General features: G+C 45.0%; 1 protein-coding gene and 2 non-coding genes across 4 annotated transcripts; all 3 read left to right on the forward strand.

Moving 5' to 3' along the window:
* Positions 1 to 5,538: 5,538 nt before the first annotated feature.
* Positions 5,539 to 5,611, forward strand: Trnat-ugu (transfer RNA threonine (anticodon UGU)). The gene has a single exon. It is a non-coding gene; the product is annotated as a tRNA-Thr (tRNA).
* Positions 5,612 to 6,842: 1,231 nt separating this feature from the next.
* Positions 6,843 to 6,914, forward strand: Trnap-ugg (transfer RNA proline (anticodon UGG)). Its single transcript has one exon. It is a non-coding gene; the product is annotated as a tRNA-Pro (tRNA).
* A 270-nt stretch (positions 6,915 to 7,184) lies between these two features.
* On the forward strand, positions 7,185 to 19,035 carry LOC150066447 (ribonuclease 4). 2 transcript variants are annotated; one of them, XM_090320262.1, is made up of 2 exons: positions 7,185 to 7,320; positions 18,410 to 19,035. In XM_090320262.1, the coding sequence occupies exon 2, from the start codon at positions 18,416 to 18,418 to the stop codon at positions 18,857 to 18,859; it is 444 nt and encodes a 147-aa protein (XP_090176388.1). In that variant the 5' UTR covers positions 7,185 to 7,320; positions 18,410 to 18,415; the 3' UTR covers positions 18,860 to 19,035. The 2 variants fall into 2 exon arrangements, with proteins under 2 accessions (XP_090176388.1, XP_090176396.1); XM_090320270.1 differs by lacking the exon at positions 7,185 to 7,320 and adding an exon at positions 13,327 to 13,401.
* Positions 19,036 to 27,218: the final 8,183 nt, after the last annotated feature.

The raw sequence follows: 27,218 nt of genomic DNA on the forward strand, positions 1-27,218 counted from the left end.
GGGCAGAGGCGCCAGGGGAGGCGGGGCAGGAGGCGGGGCGGAGGTGACCTCCCCCTGTCACCCAGCCCAGGTGTGGCCACTTGTCGAGGACTGCCTGGGGCGGGGGCAGCCGAGGGTCTGTGCGGATTTGCTGCCACACTCTGCATGGGAAACATGGCAGAGAAAGGAGTGGAAGGTTAGGGAGGGGAGGGGAGCCAGGGTGTGCGGGGCGGGCTGCGGCTCAAGGGTCCTGTAGAGCCAAGACCAGCAGCTGTCACCTCCTGCCAGCACCCTGTCCCCTCATCTGGGCTGTCTGAGGTGTGTCGTGCTCCCTCGTCTTCTGTCTACATCCATCCCACGCTGCTTCTCCCCCGCATTGTCCTGTGTTTGGCGCGATTGGTGGGGTGGGAGGACACAGGCTCATGGAGACAGGCTGGGAACCTGTTCTCCAAGGAGAACCTTAGGATGCCACGTTTAGTGTACCCCGGAATTCCACAGGTGCCTTGGATGTCGGAGACATTCTCCTCCTCCCTGAATTCTTAGCATAAGAATGTGCCTGCATAGTTCCTTGCCTTAAGGTCACTAAGCCACTCTTGCCTGCTTGTATTGATATGTAAACATCCTACCACCTGACCTCCTACCCTGAGCAGTACCCCAACCCCCTCTTGCCTCTCCTGAAGAGGCGTATAAGCCCCTGTGTGAAAAATAAAATTCGCAGCTTGATCAGAACGCTTGTCTTGCTGCCTTCTTCGTGTCTCCTGTCCCTTTCATTCCTCCCTCTAGGTTCTTGGCCCTAGTTGACGGCCCCCCGGACGGGACACTTGGGCAGGAGCCTGGTGGAGAGAGTGGTTTGGGAGAGACCCCTCCCCATCATTTCTGGTGTGAGATTCACTGCCCAAAAGAAGCTTGAAGTGGAATTGTGGCTCATTTGGTAGATCATTTGTCTTGACCACCAAGTCTGGTGTGAGTGAAGGACGTGAGTTCAAGCATTAGGCTCACGCATGCACACGATGCATTAAGCCAGGTGTTGTAACATGTATCTGTGCGCCTAGGTATAGATGTAGGGTAGTGGAAGGAGTACTTCTGCATTTAAGACAGTACCTGAAAAACAACTATAGCAGAAATTGGATGGAGCATGTATTTCAAGTAGTGAAAAATGTCTGTGCAACAAAGTCAGGAAACGACTTAGTGGGTTGTTGTTATTTGGGTTTAGTGTATGCCATTCCTGGGGCTTGAACTCATGGCCAGATTCTTTCCCTTAGCTGTTTCGTGGGTGGCTAGTGCTCCACTACTTGAGCCACACTTCTACTTGTTGCTTTTTTGATAGTAGATATCATTTCCTTTGGGGCTAGGATTACAGGTGTGAGACACCAGAGTCTGGCAAAAGACCTTAAGTTTAAACTTCAGTATTGCCAAAACAAACAGAAAACAGAGAGAAATCATCTATATTACAAATATTTTGAGCAGAATACATTAAAAAATGATCTGTTATGGCTGGGCACAGTGGCTCACGCCTGTAATCCTAGCTACTTAGGAAGCTGAGATCTGAGGATCATGGTTCAAAGCCATCCCGGGCACAAAACAACCTGAAACTCTTATCTCCAGTTAACCCCTATAAAAATGAGAAGTGGGGTGTGTCTCAAGGGTACAGTGGTAGCCTTGAGCTGAAGAGCTCAGGGATAGTGCCCAGACTCGAGTTCAAGCCCCATGACCCACAAACCAAAATAAATATCCCCAGGCATGTAGCTGCTTGATCACAACTATTGAGAGAGGTACTGAACAGTATTATGGGCAAAAACCTGTTTTCTAAAATGTAACAGAGACCACAAGTCAGAAATATATTGAAGAGAAAGATTAAAAGTAGTGGAAGACAGGATCTGAAGCTCTAATACTTGTTTAATTTTTGTTGCAAGAAGAGTTAGAAAATGTAGGAAAAAAGAAAATGAAAGTGACAGGAGAGGTGGGGATAAGTTTTGTGAACGTAAAATGGAGGATTTTTCTGACTATAGTCCTTATTAAATACAGGTAGACATAATTAGTGACTCAAAGAAACCTAAGGAAATGTTTGGTTTATGCCTGGCGATGTATTGCTCTTGAGATCTAAGACAATTAGCTTTACAAATATCATCCTGTCCACTTATTAGAAATAGGTAAATAAGAGATGACAAGACCCAGTTTTACCTGGATCATTAATGTGTCTTTTTAATACAGCTCTAATAGAAGATTCCCTTTCCACCACCATGGGTTTTTCTTACATGGTCATAGACTTACATGTGCACAATGGTCCTGAAAGGCCAACTGCCTGGTGCAAGTCTCTAAACTTTCTGTGTCAGGGCAGAAGCCATTGTTTTCCTGACCAAGTTTCTGAAAGACTTTCTATTCTATATTTATGATCTCAATAAACTACACTGTTTTATGTCATGTTCCAGAACTGGGGCTTGAACTCAGGTGATGGCCTTAGGTTTTTTTTTTTTTTTTTGCTCAAAGCTAGAGCTCTAACATTCAAGCCATACTTTCACTCCCAGCTTTTTGGTGGTTAAATGGAGGTAAGAATCTAATGGACTTTCTTACCCAAACTGGCTTTGAATCAGGATCCTCAGATCTTAGCTAGGATTGAGTCACTGGTTCCTGGCTCAATAAAACTTGCTCTTTACTACTCTGCCTCTTGTCTTTGCTGAAACCTCTTTCCAGATGCAAGAATTGAAACAGTTGTACAAAATCAATACATAAAAAAACACCAAAACAAACAACAGTAAAATAATCATATGAATAAAACAGGGGAGATCCTGCTACAGCAAAAAAAATCAATACATGAGACAATAATGGTTATTATAGCCTGAAGTATGTTCTGTTACCCTCAGAATGGGTCTGTTTAGAGACAAGGCTTTAATGGAACAATTAAGTTAAAATGAGCCTACTTTTTTCAAGTTGACTAGTGTCAGGTTGAAGAGTGACACAGGGATGCTGCCTACACAGAGATGTAGAGTGAGGTCAGCCATCACAAGCCAAGGAGAGAGACCACAGAGGGAACTATACTGACATCTTGTTCCTGGATTGATTGATTGATTGATTTCTTGTTTTTGTCAGTTCTGGGTTTGGGCTCAGGGCTTGAGCACTGTCCTTGGATTTTTTGTTTGTTTGTTTGTTTTTCTCAAGGCTAGAGCTCTACTATTGGAGACACAGTACCACTTCTGACTTTTTACTATGTATGTAGTACTGAGGAATCAAACCCCGGTCTTTGTGCATGTTTGGTGAACACTACCACTAGACTAAATTCCAGGCCTTGTTCCTGGATTTCGGACCCCCACAACTATGCAAAGATAAATATGAGTTGTTTAGGTTATGCAGTGTGTGGTGTTTTTCCAGAACTAAAATAAAACCAGTATCTACTTCTCCCATATCTGCAGAAACGGGAAAGAGCTTTTTTGTTGTTATTATTGTTGTTATTTTGTCAGTCATGGGGCTTGAACTCTGGGCCTGAGCACTTTCCCTGAGCTCAGCTCAGGGTTAGTGCTCTGTCACTTGAGCCACAGCACCACTTCCAGTTTTCTGGTGGTTATGGAGATATGGACTGTTGTACCCAGGCTGGCTTTTAACTGAGATTCTCAGATCTCAGACTCCTGAGGAGCTAGGATTACAGGTTTGAGCCACTGATGTCCAGTGAGGTTTTTGTTTGTTTTTGTTTTCCTTTTGTGGGGAATCATTTGTAGTCTTTTGTTTCAAATTATGTCCTTTCCTCATGGCAGGATCGACTGGATCCAGGTCATGTTCCCTGTTGCTGTTTATGCAGGGAAAACAAGTTTTCTCAACCAGATTGACTCATACTATGTAAATGACTTGACTTATGAAAAGTGTTTAAAGGATATGGGACAGCCATAGATTTGGCTACAATAGGGCTGTTCATAAAGCTCATATCCAGGCTTCTGCTGTTTTGTCATTTTATTCTCTTTAATGAGTTTCCAACTTTGGTTGGAACTCAATGGATGACTTAGGTGATTGGATTCAACCTTGACCTGTCAGTCCATAGAACTCCAGTGGAACAGATTCCGGCTAGTAGAATTCTCATGGGCTGCTAGGGCCTAACTTCTAATCCTAATCCCTAGCTGATCCTAATTAGCTAAACCTAATCCCCACCTAATCTCTAGCACTGCCTGCACCACGAGCATTCCTTTCCACATACTCTGTAGAAGCAGACTTCCTTTATTTTTTCCTTACTGGTATCATCTTGCTTCTTCAAGGTTCTGATGAGAAGCCACTCTTTTTCCTCTTTATATATTTTAAATCAGTTCCAACTGGCTCTTCCTTCCCTCTATCTCTCCTTCCTTTTTCAGCCCTACAATTCTTACCCCCTTTGTTTTTTGGGGTGTTTTGTTTGGTTTTGCTTGGGCATCCTTGTATTTCCCTTGGATTGGCTTAAATGTATTTTTCAATCTTCAATGTATTTTGCAACCTATGCTTGGTTGGTTTCCATTTTGTTGTTGTTGGTTTTATTTCTAATCTAACTTCATTCCTGTCTCCTGCTCACATGTTTTCTCAACTCTTCTTTTTGAGGAAAGAACGGGTGGCATCTACTCCAGATTGTGTTCTGTCGTGGAGCCTTCAACATTGCTGTTTTTGAATGGAGGGACAAAGCGTGAACAAATGCAGCAGTGGGATGCACTAGGCATTTTATTGTAAATGAACTATACAATGTGGGTAGGGACAGGAGGAGAAAAAAAGAATGGAGTGATAGCAAGGGCAAGGGTGTCATTATCCAAAAAGAAATGCACTCATTACCGGATGTACGTGACTCTAACCTTTCTGGACATCGCCTTTGACAATAACAATGAAAAATAAAACTTAAATAAAATACGACTGCTTTGTTGGGCCTTGCTTATCATTTTCTTCTGGCATGGATAGCCCTGCCCTCATGTTTGCATAAATCTCAAACTGGCTCTAGTATGACTACCTCACCCCTTCCTCAAAGCCTCTTCAGGGGCTCATTTTGCAAGCCGTGCACCCCAAGTTCATGCGTAGCACAGCTGCCTTTCGTGGCTGTCTTCCATTAAAAACCGCAGTTCTTTGGTTCCCCAAAACGATGATAGTGACTTCAGGTTCCAGCTCGGATCTGGACTTCTAGTTTCTGGGACAGTGCCTAGCACAGAACCGGAATTTAGTATTTGCTAACTGGAGGATGGATTCGAGAGCTAGCGTCTACTGGCTGGGGTGCAGACCGGGTCCTGGGCCTAGGCCGGCGTTGCAGCTGGTGAGAAGTCCCTAGGCAAGAGGAAAGCAAGTGTGGAAGTTTCCGTTTCTGCTGCTGGCCGGCTTCCATCCGTGATTTTCAGTCTGAGAGTGGGGTGGGGGAGACAGATGGACTGACCCACAGGACGACGAAGCCCCCACTACTCGACACTGTTTCCAGTAAGACCAGAGTTTGCAAACTGAATTAATTCCATTACTGGAGTGGTAAAAGAAGGTACAATAGAATAAAACATGGCATTTGCTTCTTAGACTTGGGGCAGTGAAGGGCCAGGAAAGCTTCCTTTTCTACAAAAGAAAGAGAAGCTACGCACATCTGGCCCTATAGCTCAGGGGTTAGAGCACTGGTCTTGTAAACCAGGGGTCGCGAGTTCAAATCTCGCTGGGGCCTGTCGTGCGGCTTACCTTTTTCAGGAGGAATTTCTCCACCTGGTCACACGTGAACACCTGACCTCGGCTCTCCACGGAACCCGGCTGTTTTGCAGAAAGGAAGTCTCGGCGCTCATTTTATGCTCCAGAATCAGGGTGAAGCCGGCGAGCAGAGCGAGGCCCCGCCGGGGCCCGGAGCGCGGCCCAGCCGCTCAGCAGGCCACGGCCTGGCGTGAAATGCGATGCTCCCCCGAAAACGCTAAGAGAGAGCCGAGTTTTCCCGCGCGTGGGATACTCCACCTTCTGCCCTCCCCTCCGTGGGTGCGGACGCGCCGGGCCAGCAATCCCCCGGCGAGCCGACGGCCCCTGAGCCCGCAGACGCTCGGGCTCCGGGGACCCCCGGGACGCACATCCCCGCCCCCCGCGCCGCGGGAAAGGAGGACCCCGGAGTCCGCCTCGCGCGCCCCGTGCGCCCCGTGTGGGTGTTAGCTCGGCCGGCAGGGGGCGGGGCTGTGGGCCCCGGGTCCCCGGTTCGATCCCAGCCCGGGGCTGAGGCTGCTGTTTGGGTCTGTGGCTCCGAGTCCTTCGTTAGACACTTGTGGAACTACACCGCACCTTACACCGAGAGCAGGGTCAGGGATCATGGGCCGATGGGAACTCCGAGCCACTTTCCCCAGGATGTGCCTTCTCTAGGCTTCCAGTTCACCCTCGGGTGCTGCCGAGGCCAGGAACCCCTCGGGCCGGACGAACACCGGGGGTTCGAGTGGATCTGCCGAGCCGCCCCCCTTCCCGTGCCTCCGCCCCGGCGACTGCCCCGCGTGAATTCTCGACGGGGAACGATCGCAGCCCCGGTGTGGAGGCAGGGCCGGGAGTCCGCCGAGGCCCGGATCGCGGTGCGCGCTCCCCGCCGCCGGGCGTTCGGGGAGTTGCCGTGCGCTTCCCGCGGACGCGAGCGGAACCTGGCCCGGGATCCCGGAGCCCCAGCCCGGCTCCCGCCGCTCCCTCGAGGTCGAGCACCGAGCGGGAGTCGTCCCGACCCGGCTGTGGGACTGCACAGGGGGAAGGCCGCCTCCCCTGACGCCGTCCTGCCTCTGGGGGCGCCCAGGATGCGGTGGGAGAGGGGTGCTGGCGGGTCGGCTGGGGCTCGGGTAGCCGCGGAATCGGAGAACTGCGGGCGGCGCTGGGGCGGCCCTGGCCCATAGATGGCAGCAAAGTGTAGTTCAGGGGAAATGTGAGCACGGCAGACCCGTCGCGGCTCGTTGGTCTAGGGGTATGATTCTCGCTTTGGGTGCGAGAGGTCCCGGGTTCAAATCCCGGACGAGCCCTCTCCGTTCTTTTCCTATTTTTTTTTTCTTTGACAACTTGATAACAAGTACAAACTTTCTCCAATTCTGCCCCCAAGGGGACAGCACCGAGCGACTTAGTGACAGAAGGTCCGATGACCGGAGTTGGGCATCTCCTGGGTCCCGGGGGCGGGTCCAGGCAGACGGGGCCTCTTCCGAGAAGCGAAGCGGGGTGCGGTCCACCCACGGGGGCTGGATCTCTGGCGTCCCCTCCCTCCCCTTCCCCGTCCCCGCCGCGTGCGCGCGCGCCACGCACACCCCACCCAGACCCAGAGCCGCAGTGCAAAGAACAGCTTCGAGTCCCCACAGCTCCGGGTCTCCTGCTGGGAAGAAGGAAGCGGCCAGAAGCAAACCTTCCCTTTCACCTACTCCGGGTTGACAAGCCAAGGTAGGGTCACGCTCTGGGCTCTGGGTAAGGAGCGGTGAGGGGTGGGAGATGGGGAGGAAAGTGAGGGGTCCCGGGACTGGGGAGCTGAAGGGGGGGGTCAGCGGATGGAAGGCGATGGACCGATCAAGATTCCCTGTATGCATACACGTCAAAATAAAGCCCCCTCCGCCCCGTACCACTAACTGAGGTTAATTTGCCCCAAACTAAGGAAACTGCTGGCACAGATTTGTGCGTAACTAACATGTGCGGACTGGTGTTTTTGTCTGATTTCCTCTGCCTCTCCCCACCCTCAGCTTGTTGTGAAACTCTTGGGGAGATGGCCCAAAGCCTCTCTCCTCTAAGCTTTCTTCCTGGAACTTTGGGATTCGGTTCCTTGCTCTGAAACAGCACAATCAGACGGTGCCAGCTACGGGTGAAACACAACATCTTCATTCTGGAAGGACAAGAAAAGAACAAGAATGGATTTCTGGAAATCTTGAGCTAAAACCTTCCCTCTGGGACAGTAACCATCTTAGAGTAAAAGCCATAAATGGAATCCCTAGAAACCCAAAAGGCATGTTTCATCTGGACAGCATATAATTAACTTCCACACACAGAGCTGTCTTCCCGTGCAGAACGATAATTGTGTTATAAACATTTGAATTCAAGCAAAATTTTTTCCAGATAAAAAGGAGAGTAAGGGCCGGGAGTTTGGCCTAGTGGTTAAAGTGCTTGCCTAGCATGCACCAAGACCTAGTTCCATTCCCTCGTACCACATACATAGAAAAAAGCCGGAAATGGTGCTGAGGCTCAAGTGGTAGAGCTCTAGCCTTGAGAAAGTCCAAGGACAGTGCTCAGGCCCTGAGCTCAAGCCCAGGACTGGGGGGAAAAAGAAAAAAAAGGAGAGTAAATACCTGTGTGGTAGGTGATTGATATACCAGCTAGGCTGGCCTGTGCCAGGATAAACTCATGCTACCTGAAAAATAACAGAAACAAAGGATTCAGGGGGCATAGGTCAAATGGTAGCATGCTTGCCTAATAAGTGTAGGGAGCTTGGATTGAAACCCACTACCTTGGCTAGACTGTTGGCTCCACCTACCTGCTGACTTAGGAGGCTGAGACCTGAGGCTTGTGTTTTTTTTTTGTTTGTTTTTTTTTTTTTTAGAATAGTTCCCTAAACTCTTTTTTTTTTTATTGTAATTAGTAAAAGGGTTACATGATATTTGCCAGATAGAAGGTGCATTAATTCACATACATTGATACCCTTTCACATGTCTTGGTACCCGTTTGGAGGCTTGTGGTTTGATCTCAAAAAGAAAAGAGCCAGTAATGGAGCCATGACTCACATGACAGCCTCAGGCAGGGAAAGTGAGGGGACACTCCCCATACTCTGAGTTCAAGCCCCACTAGTGGCACAAACACAAAAATTCCAGTACCACAGGAATCAAAAAGCAGTAAGGTATTTTTTGGCAATTTGGACACAATTAGCTTTTATTTTCTAAGAATATATCCCAGTAGAACATAAACGTTGTATGGTGAGTTGGAAAGGTTCTAGTCCCAGGAAAACACAATACCGTTCTTTAGCCATTTCATGTCTCTGTCTCTGGGCTTCACTTTCTTCATGTGTAAAATGAAGGGCTGACAGTCTTAGGGGCACACCTCTCCCCTCCCAATTCTGACTGAGGAAAGAAAGTGGGGTGCTAGTAACTCTTACATAAAAGAAGGCACTCTGGAATGTGGAAGCGAGCTGTTGTTTAACAGGGAGACCGGGAAACCCCCGCCAGGAAAAGAGATTGCTCTTTTGGCTTTGGCTACAGTCAGAGCACAGATGTTAGTGTACAAGCCAGCCAGGGGGAAATGTTTGCACGCTTTTGTTGCAAGCATTGCTAGTGTGACTCAAACTCAAGCAGAGTGGGCCAGTGCCTATTCTGTAGGTTTTTCTTTGGAGCAGAGTCACCTCTGGAAACAGCTGCCACCTGGGAACGTGGAAAAGGGGGATGGGCAGGGAACTGAGTTTGCTGAAAAGTGAATGTTTAATTTTTGTCTTTGTTTGGAAAAAAAAAAGGATATCAGCAGAACTTTGTCCTAATTTCTCCCTCTGTGAATAGTGTCTCCATTTCCTGGGCTCATGCTCCTTCGCCTATGGGCCTCTTCTCTTTAGCCATTATTTTGCTACTGAGTGTCATGTTTAAAGACCCCAAGTGTTACATTTATAAAAGGAATTCAGGGAGTGTGTCAGTTCCTTGCACCAACTAATTTTATCATGAATGCTAAGGACAGAAGCAAACATAGACAGGGTATAAGGAGGAAGTATACCATCTCTCAAGTTCTTACAAGAACTCTGTGCTTCTGGTGTCTGTGGATACTTCTAGCTTTGAGGACACATAGACAGAACCCCAGAAAAGAGAAATGACTTTCAACTTGTAAGAATTCTTTTTTTTTTTTTTGCCAGTCCTGGGACTTGAACTCAGGGCCTGAGAACTGTCCCTGAGATTTCTCAAGGCTAGCACTCTACCACTTGAGCCACAGCACCATTTCTGGCTTTTTCTGTATATATTTTACCAAGGAATTGAATCCACAGCTTTGTGCTTGCTAAGCAAGCACCGTACAACTAGGCCAAATTCTCAGCCCCCAGAATTCTTTTTGGTCATAGGGCTTGAACTCTGGGCCTGGGCTTTCTAATAGTGACACATAGCTCTGACAGCAGAGGCTGCCACTTTGTTCCAGTTTGTGTGTCTGGTCTTGGGACTGTGCGTGCATGTATGCATGTGTGTGTGTGTGTGTGTGTGTGTGTGTGTGTGTGTGCGCGCGCACTCGCACATGTGGGCTGTGGGGTAGTGAGAAGTATCTTAGTGCTTTAGGGCTGTTAATTAGAAGAGGGCCACGTTGCTGGGTCATTTCAGGCTATGAGGCTTGGTTGCTGCTTCTTCTGAGAACAGTTGAGGCAATCATGTGTTGCAATAAGTCTGGCAGGGTAGCTCTCCTTCCTAACAGATGAGTGCTTGATGACTGTGGAGCACACAGCTTTCCAAAAGTGCCGCAGGATTACTTTAAAAGAGGAACTTGCAAATGGTATGTTTGTCCACAAAAGGAAACTGCACAAAGGAACTCGGGGGCCTCAAGTCTCAACACTTCTGTTTGTTCCAGAAATGCCTTGAACAGTTGACTCAGCAAAGCAAACAGGCATTTGGTGATAGGTTCTGGGTCTATGGTCAGAGGTGTGCCTGCCACTTCCTTTCTAGAAACTTGAATATTACTGAGGGCCCAGGTGCTGAAGGAAAGCAGCTGATGGCAGCTTGCATAGTCCTTTTCCTTTCCTCTCTAGGTCCAGACGTACATTTGTTTATTTATTTGCTTTTGCCAGTCCTGAGGCTTGAACTGAAGGCGTGGGTTGTGTCTGTGTGAGCGTTCACGTATGCGCACATGTGCACGCCAGCATTGAGACTTGAAATCAAGATTTGGGCACTGTCCTTTAGCTTTTTTGCTCAAGGCTGGCATTCAAGTATTTGAGCCTCACCTCTACAACTTTTTAGAGCATAATTGGAGATAAGAATCTTATGGAGATAAGATTCTTCCTCTCCTTTGTAGCTAGAATAACAGGTGTGAGCCAACAGTGCAAAACTTTTGTTTGTTTGTTTGTTTGTTTTACTACTCAGGGGACTTAAACTCAGGGCCTGGGCACTGTCCTTGGGCTTTCTCAAGGATAGAGCTCTACCACTTGAGCCACAGCACCACTTCCTTTTACTATGTACGTGGTACTGAGGAATCGAACCCAGGGCTTCATGCATGGTAGGCAAGCTCTCTACCACTAGGCCACACTCCTGGCCCTGCATGACATTTTTATTGAGGCTTTTGTTACAGTTTCCTCTCTCTAGGACCCAGGAAGCTGGATCAGAAGGTAATATGAAGGTAGGCATCATAGCACATGCTCGCAATCTCAGAATTCAGGATACAGAGGCAGGAGGAGTGTAAGTTCTAGGCCAAACTAGACTGCATAGTGAGACTGTCTCAGAAAATTAGTCAAGAGATGGGAGATGAATGGCTTTCACTGTACTCCTACCACTCTGTTCCATGTATCTTCTCCTCTCGTGTTCGTCTAGTTGAAAGCTCTTACACAAGTAGAGAGTCCCCAGCTTTTCCAATACACCTGCACATATCTGAAACTGAGTCCTTGCAACTAATAGCCATCCATGTGGGATCCCCACTTCATGTTTGCTTCCTTAGGAGCACGACTACATACAGGGACCCCACAAATCAAGAAGTGGGCATCTCCTCTGGGGATTGGGTAGAAGAGAAGAGGTGGAGTCTGGAGGTTTCTGGAGATTCTGGAATCTGGAAAAAAACAAGTATATTTCTTCTGTCACCAAAGGACTTGAAGTCTGACTATCATTCATCTATTATTATTATTATTATTATTATTGCCAGTCCTGGGCTTGGGCTCAAGATATGAGCACTGTCTTTGGGTTTTCTCAAAGCTAGAATCCACCACTTGAGCCACAGTGCCACTTCTGGATTTTTTTCTATGTATGTGGTACCAAGGAATCAAAAGCCAGGTCTTCATATGATAGGCAGGTACTCTACCTCTAGGGCAAACTCCCGACCCTTAATCCCCCCCTTTTAAAAAAATAATGTTCTGTTAATGGGGCTTGAACTCAGGGCCCGGGCACTGTTGGCATTATACCACTTGAACCACAGCTCTACTTTTTTTTGTGGATCATGGGGCTTGAACTTGGCCTGGGCGCTGTCCCTGAGCTCCTCAACTCAGGATGACAGCCCTACCCTTGAGCCAAATCCCACTTCCTGTTTTCTACAGGTTAATTGGAGATAAGAGTCTCAGGTCCTTTTGTGCTCAGGCTGGCTTTGAACTTTGATCCTCAGATCTCAGCCTCCTGAGTAGTTAGGATTACAGGTGTGAGCCACTGTGCCCTGCTAGCTCTACTTTTTCATTCTGGCTTTGTGGTGGTTAATTGGAGATAAGAGCCTCAGAGACTTTCCTGCCCAGGTTGGCTTCAAACCAAGATCCTCAGATCTCAGTGATGGTCAAATGTAATAATAAACACAAGAACTTCATAAAAGGAAATACAGCATGAATTATTATAATTATAGGGGTGATTCTTAAGTGCAGGTGTTTTTATTGGAATACAGCCTTTCCTCAATAGTCACCTTCTCAAATGTGGACCAAGTAAATACTTAGAAGTCAGTAGATGACAACAGAAGCCTAATTGTGTGTGTGTGTGTGTGTGTGTGTGTGTGTGTGTGTGTGTGTGTTGGGGGGCGGGTCATGGGGCTTGAACTCTGGGTCTGTATGCTGTTCCCAGGCTCTTCAGCTCAAGGCTGCCACCCTGCCACTTGAGCCACAACGCCACTCCTGGTTTTCTAGTGAGTAATTGGAGATAAGAGTCTCACAAACTTTAGTGCCCAGGCTGGCTTTGAACATTGATCCTCAGAGCTCAGCCTCCTCAGTAGCAGGATTACAGGGGCAACCTTCTGTTGCCCATAGTCCTATTAATTTTCCTTTATCTACACAAATGCTATCCCCCAAAACATATGTTCCTCCAATTTTGTATATATACACACATACATAAATTGTCATCATCATCATCATCCTCTCTCTCTCTCTCTCTCTCCACACACACACACACACACACACACACACACACACACACACATACACACACACACTCTTCCTGGAAGATTGCGTCTGCTCTATAGACTTCTTCCAAGGCAGTGCTTAGAAGGAGCAAGAGTAAGATCCATGAATATCAGAAAGATACAGGACAAAAGGCCATGTTTATCAAAGTTTAGCTACTCCCAAAGCAAATTTCTATCACCCAGGTGGGTTAATATTTGACTCAAACACGCCCAGGAAAAAGGCAAATGACTCTCCTTGTTTGTCCAAGCACAGGACCATTCGTTCTGCATCTCTCTACCAATGCTAGGAACCCTTAGATCTGTGTCCCCACCCCTTCATATGAGGACTATATATTCAGAGCCAGAGAGGCCTTCAGAGTCACACAGCTGGAACCCTTTATCCAGGAGCAAACAGCTTCACTCTTCAGTTGGAGGGAAGCTGCAGGACTTGGGCAAGGTTCTTCCTCCTCGGTAATCTGCCTCTCTGCTTGTTTATATCTATGTGATTTCTAGGCATTTATGTACTTTCCGGAAATCATGTAAAGTCTCTGCACTCAAGCTCATGAATTAAGAAAATGAATAACATTCTAAATTTGGGCCTGGAGTGTGACCCAGTGGTAGAGGGCTTGCCTGCTAGCATGCATGAAGCCCTGGGTTTGATTCCTTGGTACCACATACACAGAAAAAGCAGGAAATGGTGCTGTGGCTCAAGTTGGTAGAGTGCTAGTCTTGAGAAAGCCCAAGGACAGAGCCCACACCATAAGTTCAAGCCCCAGTACTTGGGAAAAAACAGGAAAAAGAAAAAAGATTCTAGATTTAAAAATATATATAGGTTTCATGGCCTGTGTGTGGATAAAGGAAAATTCTTAGGACTCGGAGCAAGTGGAGATTTCGGAAGGATTTATCCAACACACAGTTGAATTTATCCAACTGTGATAAAATCCCCAAAGGTTTTAGAAGGCAGTTGCTGAAGAGTAATGGAAGTAACTTTGCTTTTATCTTTTTTATTAGCATTATATGTGGTTTTACCAGGGAAGAAACAGAGGTTTGTTAGCACTAGTCCTTTCTAATCTTCAGTACCGATTTCTTTCATTAGAAATTGAGCCACATCTCTACTTCTGGTTCTTTGCTAGTTAATCAGAAATAGGTCTGTGAGATTTATCTGTCCAGGCTGGCTTCTTACTAGGGTCCTCAGAACTCTGCCTCCTACACTGCTAGCATACAGCTGTGAGCACTGTGCCCAGCCCAGACTACATTTGTGCCACTAATTCAGCTTATTTATTTAAGCTGATTTCTCTCTACAACTGCTATCATTGGTTTATTATTATTATTATTATTATTATTATTATTATAATTTTGCCAGTCCTGGGCTTAAGGTCAGGGCCTGAGCACTGTCCTTGGATTTTTCTCAAGGCTAGAGCTCTACCTCTTGAGCTTTGCACCACTTCTGGCTTTTTCTAAGTATGTGGTATGGAGGAATCGAACCCAGGTCTTCGTGCATGCTAGGCAAGCACTCTACCACTAGGCCAAACTCCTGGCCCTGGTTTATTTTTATTAAAGAATTTATTAACATTGATTTTTACATTATATTTCAAATGTCATGTTTAACAAACAAGTATTCAAGAAGGTAATCTCTATATACAATCACAGGCACATAGATTTTAGAACATAATTAAAAAGAAACCGAGCAGGTTTGTATGTCATAGATACATATTAATTATCATTGGGTTTTTGATAGTGAAAATGGTAAAGATTCTGTTATGCTTACTAAGAACCATGGACTTTTAGTCTTTGAAAATCAGAAACTCATTTTTGTAATTTATTTATTTATTTGGGGGGTGTGGGGGGGTCTTGGGGTTTGAACTAGGCCTGGGCGCTTTCTCTGAGCTCTTCAGCTCAAGGCTACCACCCTACCCTTGAGCCAAGCCCCATTTCCCATTTTCTAGAGGTTAATTGGAGATAAGAGTCTCAGGTCTTTTTGTGCCTGGGCTGGCTTTAAACCTTATTTATTTATTTTTGCATTAAACTAAAAAAAATTGTTATAATGGTGATGTACAGAGGGGTTACTTAAGTCAGGTAAGGAGTATATTTCTTTTTGACAGTGTCACCCCTGCCCTGCTGTCTTGCAACTTTTCTCCACTGTTCCCACAAAACTTTTAAAGGAAAAAACAAATTACTAATGTCTGGAAAAGAAAACAACGCCAATCATCGAACCAATATTGAGAGTCCATGTGTGTCATCCGGGCTCTGGCCCCTTGTAGATCAACAGCAGGAGGAATCAGTGACAGAGGCCTTTGTTAGTAGTTTACCCAAGATCACATGAGTAAAGAGCACCCACTGAGCCTGACTGCAAGTATATGTTTTGTGATATCCTTGTGCTCAGGGGCTACACTTTGTGGCATCTTTAGTCTTACTATCTGCAGCACAGCAAGTTTAGATGGAGACTAACCAGGCCTGCCAGCGAGGATACCACTCTGTGAACCACAAACCCCACTGTAGACCTGCTTATGAGGATCCACTGCCAGCATCCTATCCACCACTGCCATCTAGTGATTTCTTTAAGTACTACCAGCTTTTGTTCTACTTCCTATTATTATTATTAATTATTGGTGGGTCATGGGGCTTGAACTTGGCCTGGGTGCTGCTCCTGAGCTCTTCAGCTCAAGGCTACAGCCCTACCCTTGAGCCAAGCCCCACTTCCTGTTTTCTAGAGGTTAATTGGGGATAAGAGTCTCAGGTCCTTTTGTGCCTGGGCTGGCTTTGAACCTTGATCGTCAGATCTCAGCCTCCTGAGTAGCTAGGATTACAGGCGTGAGCCACCACCGTGCCCAGCTTACTTCCTATTGATTTTTGAGCTGAAATTCTGGCCCTAGGCAAAAGGTGTTTGTTCTGTCACCTTTTAGGTCCCTTTCAGTTTTGAGTGCTTAGAGTCTACAATTACATTTGATTCAGAAGTGAGTACTTATCCACTACAGGGGAAAATACTTAATTGACTACAAGTCAGTAAAACTTCCCAGAGGTATGAATTTATATTTGTTTTATTAGCTTAGAGATATTGATGTTACATTTATTTTATTTCATCATAAGTTATAGACTGATTGACTCATCTCTTTATAATATTATCACTAACCTTTTCCTTGTTCAAATTTTGGAAATCTGAAAAGCATGCAAGAATCCAAAGTTAAGTACTCAGCTACTCAGATAACACTACATTTTTAAAAATTTCTTTTATTTCTTTGTTTATTTATTTATTGCCAGTCCTGGGGCTTGAACTGAGGGCCTGAGCACTGTTCTTTGGCTTTCCTCAAGGCCAGCACTCTACCACTTGAGCCACAGCACCCCTTTGGCTTTTCTATGTATGTGGTACCAAGGAATTGAACACTCTACCACTAGGCCAAACTCCTGGCCCACTACATTATTTTTAATCAGAGTTTGCAAATAAGTCTTTCTTTTAGCATTACATTTGTTACATATAAGTAGGTGAATATTATATAAGTAACACATTATAACTATAAATTATATACATGTAGCATGCAATTACATATTTTAACATGTTCAGACACCCATTTAATATTTATAACTATGTTTGTACTTCACGACATCAATCATAAGGAAGAGAAAGTCAGTTGTGCTCCATTCCTAGAATACCAACACTTGGAAGGCTGAAACAGGAGGATCATGAGTTCTAGGCCAGTATAGATTACATAACAACACCCTGTTTTTGTTTTGCCAGTCCTGGGCTTGGGTTTTTTTAAGGCTAGAGCCACTTGAGCCATATTACCACTTCTGGCTTTTTCTATGTATGCTGTACCGAAGAATTGAACCCTGGGTCTTGTGCATGCTAGGCAAGCACTCTACCACTAGGCCAAACTCACGGCCCCTTAATAGAAACTTTTCAGCTCGAATGTATTTCAGTATTGTGAAAGGATCACTCCATTTCCATAACATATAACTTGCTGTTCTTCAGCATTGTACCAAATTTAGCAGACAAGGTGGAACCAATAGGTGTTGGTCAGTCAGCATTAGGTATGTTCAGCTTTAGGTGGGTATGTTGCACCCACTGAGTGACACACTGTCCCAATCTACACTCTGGGTTCCCTTGACTTTCTAGATTCATGGTCACAGTTCCTAGACTGGTTAGCCATAACACAGACCTACTACAGTGGTGTCTCCTGCTGCCTCTGTTCTATCCTGAAGTGGCCCAAAGCCCTGGGGTCAGTCCTTGGCCTGCACAAATTGTAATGGGTCTGTTTGACTTTCAAAATACTGTGTAATTGGGATTGCCCTCTCCTTTTTTTTTTTTTTTTAAATCAGGTTTTTCTTTACTGGTGAATTAATCTTGTGTGACTTTGGCAGTCACAAACCATGCTAGTTCCAGGACTGACCACGAGAGGGCAGCATCGGGCTAGTCAGTGTTGGCAGAGAGCTGATCTCCACCTTTGGGTTGTTTCAAAAGCAATTCTGAACGTGTCTTCATTATCCTATTTGTCTTTCTTCTTTTATTTTTAAAGTATCAGATCACTAAAATTTCATTTAAAAATCTTATTTTACTGCATTAGCAAAATGGTCATGTGAGAGGAAGTATTAATACTAGACTGAAATTTTATTCTATTTTTCTTTTCTTTTCTTCCCTCAATTCTAAATGTATTAAAATCAGTGCAAAAACCTTCTTTGAGCTGAGTTTATCTCCATTGTTGGGAGTTAAAGTTCTCATGACGTTCAGTAACAGTGGCTCACATCTGCAAACTTAGCTACTCATAAGACTGTGATCTGATGATGGTTGCTCTAAGGAAAAGTTCTACAGACTCTTATCTTCAATTAACTAAAAAAACCTCAAAAGTGGAGGCTCGGCTCAAGTGGTGGAGCTCTAGCCTTGAGCACAAAACTAAGCGAGAACACAAAGTCATGAGTTTCAAGCTCCAGTACTGATGTAGATGTCTCTGTGTGTGAATTCACATTCCCCCTCCAAATATAAATAAAATAAAATGTTTTCAGGGAACCAAACATTCCCCAAAGATTGTACCAGGTGATTACCTTATGGGACCGACAATTGCATTTTTTTCATAGATTTGTCTTTTCTTTCTACTCTGATTACACAAAGCTGAACAATAAACCACTCATTTCAGCGGTGCCCTAGCTTAATGAACTGACTACATCAACTCCTGTCCTGCAAAGTGTAAGACTCCTATTTTCAGACCAGACACTAGTGGCTCACACCTGGAATCCTAGCTACTCAGGAGGCTGAGATTTGAGAATCACAGTTCAAAGCCAACCCAGACAGGAAAGGCCCTAAGACACTTATTTCAAATTAACCCCCAGAAAATGGGAAGTGGTGCTGTGGTTCAAAGTGCGTATGTGGTACCTAGGAATCGAACCCAGGGCTTCGTGCATGCTAGGTGAGCATTCCACCACTAGGCCACACTCCCGGCCCCCCTCTCTTAGTTCTTATGGTCTTTTCTTCTCTTTGCTTTTTCTCTAGGTGGTGATGGCTCTGCAGAGGATCCAGTCCTTGCTTCTGCTCTTGCTCCTCACTCTGCTGGGGCTTGGGCTAATCCAGCCCTCCTACAGCCAAGATCGCATGTACCATCGATTCCTGCGACAGCACGTAGACCCTCAGGAGACAGGCGGCAACGACAGCTACTGCAACATGATGATGCAGAGACGAAAGATGACCAGTGGTTCCTGCAAGCGCTTCAACACCTTTATCCACGAAAACATCTGGAGCATTCGCAGTATCTGCAGCACCACCAATATCCAGTGCAAGAATGGCAAGCTGAATTGTCATGAGGGTGTGGTAAAGGTCACAGACTGCAAGGAAACAGGAAGTTCCCGGCCAACCAACTGCAGATACCGAGCCCAAGCAAGCACTAGACGAGTCGTGATTGCCTGTGAGGGAAATCCAGAGGTGCCAGTGCACTTTGATAGATAGAGGCATTTTGGAGGAATTACTGGTGGTGGTTGGCCTCTGAATAAGTCTGAGCCGGGAATGAGTAATGCATTTGAGATGTCTCAGGCTTTGTGTCCTCTGCTCATTTCTTCTATCTTTCTCCATATAACCCATTCTTTTAAATCCATTACACCCAAAAGATGGAGACATAATCCAGTAACGACCAGTAACGAGTTTTTTTTTATGTACAATAAGCTGCTTTTAATACTAGTCAGCTTAGCACTCTCAGATCCTGTCCTCTGGAATGTATTCATATCGTATTTGAACAATTTCCAAGCACTTGCATCCAAGGGTTTTCATTTTCATACCCCAGCACTTCGATGAGGTGATATAAAAGAGATTTGCTGAAAGCTGTAGTGGAAGACTTGAGTTTTGTAACACTCAGTCGTGCAAACTGCCCACACAGAGCTTTCCACACCCACTACTAGTTCTTTGGAAGTGTCTGCTTTTTTGTTACTCCCAAAATGCCAGCCATTGAGGGAAACCATTTGGGAATAATGGAGTGGAAAACTTTGAGCACTAACATTATTGCTATGTTTGTGTATGATAATATAAAGAAGAGATGTTAAACATTTTCTTTGTCTTCCCGTACTTTTGAGTCACTCTAGCAAGTCAGGGTGATAAAAAAAAAAATGTACTAGATCTTAAGGATTCATTTACTTTTCCTGACTAAAAGATTGTTCATGGTTTTTCCTTACAATAAAAGACTTACCAGTAGAAATAAAAAAAGACCACGCTATTGGGATAATATTTTCTTGTTCTATCCTTTTTCATGTCTTCCTTGCATGCATACATCTTACTATCCTCATGCACTCCATCCAAAGACTGATGCCTTCCAATCCATGACCACACACAGAAACTTGTTTCACTTATTCCATAAAAAGGGACTCCTCACACAAAGATTGTCTTTGTAACCAGGACTACGGGACTGCTTTTGCTAAAAAGGACTGGTTCTTCAGTTAAGCCTGAAGATGCCTAAGGTGTAACTAAAAGCAGGATGAATATTACTTTGAACAACAGCTGTTTGTTTAAACACAAAAGTGTCCTTTAAAAGACTGACACAAGCTGGGTTTGGTGGCTCACATCTGTAATCCTAGCTACTCAGGAAGCTGAGGTCTGAGGATCAAGGTTCAAAATTTGCCTGGGCACAAAAGGACCTGAGATTCTTATCTCCAATTAATCTCTAGAAAACAGGAAGTGGGGCTTGGCTCAAGGGTGGAGTGGTAGCCTTGAGCTGAAGAGCTCAGGGACAACGCCCAGGACGAGTTCAAGCCCCATGAGCCATCAAAATAAATAAATAAATAAATAAAAGCCTGACACAGAAATTTAAATAAACCCAGAGTCAGTTACATTTCAGTAATTACTCTAACAAAATTAGCAAAAATATAAGCAATTATTGTGTGTGTGTGTGTGTGTGTGTGTGTGCGCGCGCGCGCGCGTGTGTGCTCGCTCATCCTGGGGTTTGAACCCAAGGCCTGGACTCTGTCCATGAGATATTTTACTCAAGTGGCACTCTACCTCTTAATCCAAGCTCTCTCTACTTCTAGATTTTGGGGGGTTTATTAGAGATAACAGTTTCATGGACTTTCCTACCTGGGCTGGCCTATGAACCATGATTCTCAGATCTCAGTCTCCCAAGGTAGCTAAGATTACAGATGTGAGTCACCAGCCCCTGGCTAAAGCAACTACCACCATACAACACAAAACGTCCTTTAAAGTTAGGATTCCTTTTTTTTTTTTTTTTTTTTTTGCCAGTCCTGGGTTTGAGCTCAGGGCCTGAGCAATGTCCACTTGAGCCTCAGCGCCACTTCCGGCTTTTTTCTATGTATGTGGTACCAAGGAATCGAACCCGGGTCTTTATGCATGCTGGGCAAGCACTTTAACCACTAGGCCAAACTCCCAGCCCTAGGATTCCTTATTATGAGTAGAACAACACTTTTAAGACAGTACTATTGCTTTAGAGTAGACAGAGGATTAAGATCTACTTTTGGCCTTAGTGTGGAAGAGCCCTTCCATAGCAAGTGCAGGGTCCTCAGTCCAGTTCTCTGTACCAAACAAAAGAAGAATAATCAGATAATTGTGGCTTAGTTTTACATCAGTGTATTACCTTTTGGACCTTAGTGAATTAAATTATGACAAACTTAATTGAACATATAAGCCTCATAAACTCTATCTTTTATAAATGTAAGATTAATTTCGAGGGCTAGAAGCATAGTCTAGTGGTGCCGGGGCCTACCGGCAGCAAATTGGGGTTCCTGAAACAGGGGGCAGGGACTGGAAAAAATAGAAGAGAGACAAACACATCGGGTCCAGGAGGTCTGCCGCCCAGGTAAAAACTGCAGCCTCGTTTATTGTCAACTCCAGGCTTATATCCCTTCTTGAAACCAGGGAACTTCCAGCTGTTACATTCATATGGTAAATCTCAGGTCATTTAAACAGACTAAGGCCAGAAAACAATAAGACAATAAAGCCATGGTCTGATGCAAATCAAGGTACAATTTGATTCCACTCTGGCTCCCAACATAGTGGTAGGGTGTTTGCCTAGCATGCACCAAGTCCTGGGTTCAGTTCCTTGGTACCACATACACAGAAAAAGCCAGAAGGGGTGCTGTGGCTAAGTGGGAGAACACCAGCCTTGAGAAAGCTCAAGGACAATGCTCAGGCTCTGAGTTCAAGTCCCAGGACTGGCAAAACCTCCCCACAGATTTATTTGGACGGTTTTAAAACCTTAGTCATTAGGACTATATGTATATTAGGACTATATATGTATATATACACACTCCCAGAAAATAGCTTGCGCAAAGCCTTTTTTTTTTTTTAATTTTGCCAGTCCTGGGCTTGAGCTCAGGGCCTGAGCACTGTCCTTGAACTTTCTCAAGGCTAGAGCTCTACCACTTGAGCCTCAGCACCACTTCTGGCTTTTTTCTATGTATGTGGTATCAAGGAATTGAACCTGGGTCTTCGTGCATACTAGGCAAGCATTCTACCACTAGGCCAAATTCCCGGCACATGCACAAAGCTTTTAAAGGCAAAAAAACCCCATATGTTTGGAATGGAGACCCAAGCTCAACAAAAGCAGACCATACATGGAAATACTCAGGGGTGAGCAAATATGTATATACACACATATACATATGTATGTTTGTACATGTGTACATATATATACATCTATATGTATATGTAATGTGTATTTTCACTTGTGTATGTGTATAGTCATATTTCAAGAGACCCAGAAGAAAGTAATCTCATATTGGCTCTCCACACAGCAATTTATAAACATGAATTAGTTAATAGGACCAAACATATTGTAAATGAGAGTTGAACCCAAATTACAGAATGAAATATACTGACATCACCAGTCCATATCCAATCAAGTGATTTTAGAAAGCTTTGTTTAAAAATTATCTTTTTAGGCCGGGAGTTTGGCCTAGTGGTTAAAGTGCTTGCCTAGCATGCACGAAGACCCAGGTTCGATTCCTCGGTACCACATACACAGGAAAAAAAAGCCGGAAGTGGTGCTGAGGCTCAAGTGGTAGAGCTCTAGCCTTGAGAAAGTCCAAGAACAGAGCTCAGGCCCTGAGCCCAAGCCCAAGACCGGCAAAAAAATTATCTTTTTAGTTTGAAGTGCTAGAAAGTTGACCTTGGAATGCTTATATCGCTCTTCATTGCTATGCTAAACATAGATCTTTTCACCTGACATGTGAGCAGTTGGATGGTGTTAATAGGTGGCCTGCTGACTTCTTCAGGGGATTCTACAGAGGATTTACATTGTACAGTGTGGAGAGATCCTCGTTTACACACAGCCCACACTTAAAAGATAGCACCAAAAATTCACTGCAGTTCGTCTACATCCTTTAATCGAGCCCGAGACAATTTAGGAAAGACTCAAAGGTAATGAAAGTTAAAAGGAAGTTTACTGGGGAAGAAATATGACAGAGAAAGCAGACTATATGGTGTGGGCACGCCATAGGGACATCCCACTGCAGACCATCTCCAGCCATCTTTAGGATACAGACGTGAGCATTAGGTTAAACAGGAAGAATTAGGAGCAGGAGACAAAGATATGCAGCGTTAAGCATCACAGTTACAAGGTGGCCTTGTTATATGGGAATCAGATCACAAGAAACAGAGAAGCCACATTTTGAGAGGTCAAATTGGGAGTCTTTATTTATTTGTCAGATCTGGGACTTGAACTCTGGGCCTGGGTGCTGTCCCTGAGCTCTTCAGCTCAAGGTTACCACCCTGCCCTTGAGCCACAGCTCTATTTCCAGTTCTGGTGGTTAATTGGAGATAAGAGTCTTAATGGACTTTTTAGTGCCTGTGCTGGCTTTAAACCACAGTCCTCAGATCTCAGCCTCCTGAGTAGCAAAGAACCACTGTGAACCACTGTGCCCAGCTCTAAATTGTAAGTCTTTATTAGAAAGCCAGCAACTGGCCAGATGCGGAGGCTCTCGCCTGTAATCTTAGCTACTCAGGAGGCTGAGATCTGAGGATCAAAGGTTCAAAGCCAGTCTGGGCACAAATGGACCTGAGACTCTTACCTCCAATTAACCTCTAGAAAGCAGCCTTGAGCTGAGGAGCTCAGGGACAGCGCCCAGGCCGAGTTCAAGCCCCATGACCCACAAAAAGAAAGAAGAAAGCAAGCAAGCAAGCAAGCAACTGCAGGTGGATTCCAGTCCCAAAGACCTGAAGCCCCTCAAATAGCTTGCACAAAGCTTTTAAAGGCAAAATCCACAGGTTTGGGGTGGGGAAATGATACCTAACAAAAACAGACCATACATGGGAATACTCAGAAGTGAGCAAAGCATACCATATAAGGGAACAATCAGGAGTGAGCAAATCAGACCAGCCAAGGAAATACTCAAGGGTGGACAAATCAAACCTTCTAAGGGAAAAATTAAAGGCGTGACTTCTCTTTAGCAAAGCTTTCCGGAAGCTAAACAGCATGATGCATCTTCAATTCAAACAATGGCCTATATCACCCCAAAGCCTTTTTAGAGTTACATGAAAAGTCCCTACCACCCAACAAGACACCAGGTTGGTGGCGATTACAGTACGTTGTTACTTAGACCCAGTATCCTATCAGCCTGTCTGGTCATTCTCAGTTCTGCTTTCTCTGGGCTCCAGAGAAGTTATTGTTGTCATTGCTTGAGATGAACTTTCTGGCTCCAGGGTGCAGTCTGACCATTAGTGATAATTATCTTCATTTGAGGTGATCTGTTCTGTAAGAGCCTGTTATTCTTTTTAGGTTTTTTTTTGTTGCTGTTCATAAAGATGTTATTAATAAGTCCCATCTTTCTTGAAACCCAAGATGATTTCAAGGTGACTATGGAAAGAATGAAAACACAAACAATGACAAATATAAAATGGAAACAGATGTCAAGCTTTATCTCTTGCTTCTAGCTAATTTCTGGTAGCAAAATCAATTTAAGAACCTGTTGTAAATACATGTTCAGTAGACTGAAAGTAGGGTGTCAATGGTAAGGTCAACAGCATAAGCATCTGGGGTTTGAGTACTTATTGAGATAAGTCTGTGAGAAGTTTCTGACCCTTGGCCAGTCTATAGGGTCAAGGATATTAAGAAGTCAGAAATTAAATATATTTTTTGAGACCTTGTGATTGCATCCTTCATTTCAAATTCCCTTTGCGTTTTCCTATTGTTGGGGACTGACTGTGGGGTCAGTGACCTTGGACCCGCACAATTGAGTACACAAGGAAGTAAGCTCTTATCATGATTTTGGGCTGTGTCAATAGCTTCTCATTTAACCTGTTTGGGACTTGATAGCTTCTCATTAAACCTATTTGAGACTTGATACTGTTTGTACGAATGTAGCCCCTGGCAGTTCCCTAGTTTAAAGAAGTGTATTTAAGGTCAGAACTGGAAATAAACTGGGCTACGGTCTTGGGCTACAGGCTTCTTAAGCTGTGGCTCCTGATTTTGGCTGTAGCCCTCCTGAACCCCATCTGTTTGTCTCTCTTCTATTTTTTCCTAGTCCTTGCCCCCTATTTCAGGAATCCCAATCTGCGAACCCTGGTTTGCTGCCGGCTGGCCCCGGCATCCTATCACTCATGGTTAGCTGTTACAATACTGGTAAGTGTTACGCAGATGGTGCTATTTCAGACATTGAGAGCAGTTCCTCATTGCTAGCGGTTCTTGGACTTGGCCAGCAGGTGGTGCTACTTGCCCTTGCTTGAGCCTGCTCTCTCGCTAAAGGCAAAACTACCACTGTTTTAATTAAAAGGATTAAAACAAAAAAATGCAAAGAGCCAGGCACTGGTGGCTCCTGCCTGTAATCGTAGCTACTCAGGAGGCTGAGATCTGAGGATCCCAGTTCAAAGACGTCTGCTGTGATTGTGAGAGAGTCCATGAGTTTCTTATCTCACATTAACCACCGGAAAACTAGAAATGGTACTGTGCCTCATATTGGTAGAGATTAGCCATGAGTGAAAAAGCTCACAGACAGTGCCCAGGTCCTGAGTTCAAGACCCATGATCCATAAAAACAAAAATAAAAACAAAAAGGACAAAGCCAGATTGCAAAAGCTCTCCCTTCCTGCCTTTTACCTCATAACAATTTATTTCAGAGCTTTCCTCTGACTACAGCACTCCAGACAAGCCAGGGCAGTGGCCGAGTAAATGACTATCTCTACGAATGAACTATTGTCAGCTCTTACAGTGAGACAGAGTACACTTTTATTGATGGTGGACTTTTGGTTAGCAGAATGAGACAGAGCATTTTATACAGGAAAATCTATTTTATTCTTTTGTGTGTGTGTGGTGGGGGGTCATGGGGCTTGAACTTGGCCTGGGCTTGGTCCCTGAGCTCTTCAGTTCAAGGTACCACCCTACCCTTGAGCCAAGCCCCACTTCCTGTTTTCTAGAGGTTAATTGGAGATAAGAGTCTCAGGTCCTTTTGTGCCCGGGCTGGCTTTGAACCTTGATCCTCACATCTCAGCCTCCTGAGTAGCTAGGATTATAGGCATGAGCCACCACTCCCAGCTTCTACTTTATTCTTGAACTTGAGAATTAAGAAACTAGCAGATTTGGGCTGGGATGTAGCTCAGTGGCAAAGCGCTTGCCTAGCAAGTGCAATGTGCTGGGTTCGATCTCCAGTGCAAAGAAAAAAAAAAGAAAAAGAAACTAGCAGATGAGAAGAGAAATTCTCAAGTAAGCTTCCTAAACTAAGGAAATCACTGGTATTAATTAGTTAATTAATTAAACCAATCAGTATTAAAGCTTGAACTTAGGGCCTTATATTCTTGCTTGACGTGTGCGTGTGTGTGCGTGTGTGTGTGTGTGTGTGCATGTGTGTGTGTGCATGTGTGTGTGTATGTATGTGTGTGTATGTCATGGAGCTTAAATGCAGGTCCTTAGCTTTTTTTTTTTTGCCAGTCCTGGGGCTTAAATTCAGAGTTGGGCACTGTCCGTGTACAATTTTTTTTTTTTGCCAGTCCTGGGCTTGAACTCAGGGCCTGAGCACTGTCCTTGGACTTTCTCAAGTCTAAGGCTCTTACCACTTAAGCCTCAGCACCACTTCCGGCTTTTTCCATGTCTGTGGTACCAAGGAATCGAACCCAGGTCTTCATGCATGCTAGGCAAGCAATCTACGCTCCCAGGCCTCCCTGAGCTTTTTCACTTAAGGATGCTGTTCTGTTACTTTTAGCCACGGCGCCACTTCTGGTTTTCTGGCGGTTAATTGGAGATAACAGTCTCACAGACTTTCCTGTTTGGGCTGGCTCCAAAAATGTCAGTTTCCTGAGTAGCTGGGATTACAGGTGTGAACCACAGTATCCAACTTTGCTTGGCTTCTTTGCTCAAGGTTAGCACTCTACCATTTGAGCCACACTTCTGGTTTCTTGGTGGTTAATTGGAGATAAGAGCCTCACAGAATTTATTGCCTGGGCATGGGTCACGAGTACCCTAGCACGACTAGACTTTTATCAGTTTGCTAGAGTGGATTAGGACCTGATGATTTTTTTCACTGGTTGTAAGTATTGTATTTTTTTTTTTTCCAGTCCTGGGCTTGGGCTCAGGCCCTGAGCACTGTCCTTGGACTTTCTCAAGGCTAGAGCTCTACCACTTGAGCCTCAGCACCACTTCCGGCTTTTTGCTATGTATGTGGTACCGAGGAATCGAACCCGGGTCTTCATGCATGCTAGGCAAGCACTCAATCACTAGGCCAAACTCCCGGCCCCAGTATTGTAGTTTTTAGAGACATTTCTTCCCTGTGTAAGATATAGATCAACGACCAGTTTGTCCTTAGAGACATTGAGGCGCCACTGTGGTTTTCACCATGTATCTGATCCTCACGATAAGAGTAGGAGGTGAGGAAATGACATTC

This window comes from Megascapheus bottae, chromosome 2 (genome assembly GCF_031878675.1).
Source record: "Megascapheus bottae isolate mThoBot1 chromosome 2, mThoBot2.hap1, whole genome shotgun sequence".
Taxonomy (NCBI): domain Eukaryota; kingdom Metazoa; phylum Chordata; class Mammalia; order Rodentia; family Geomyidae; genus Megascapheus; species Megascapheus bottae.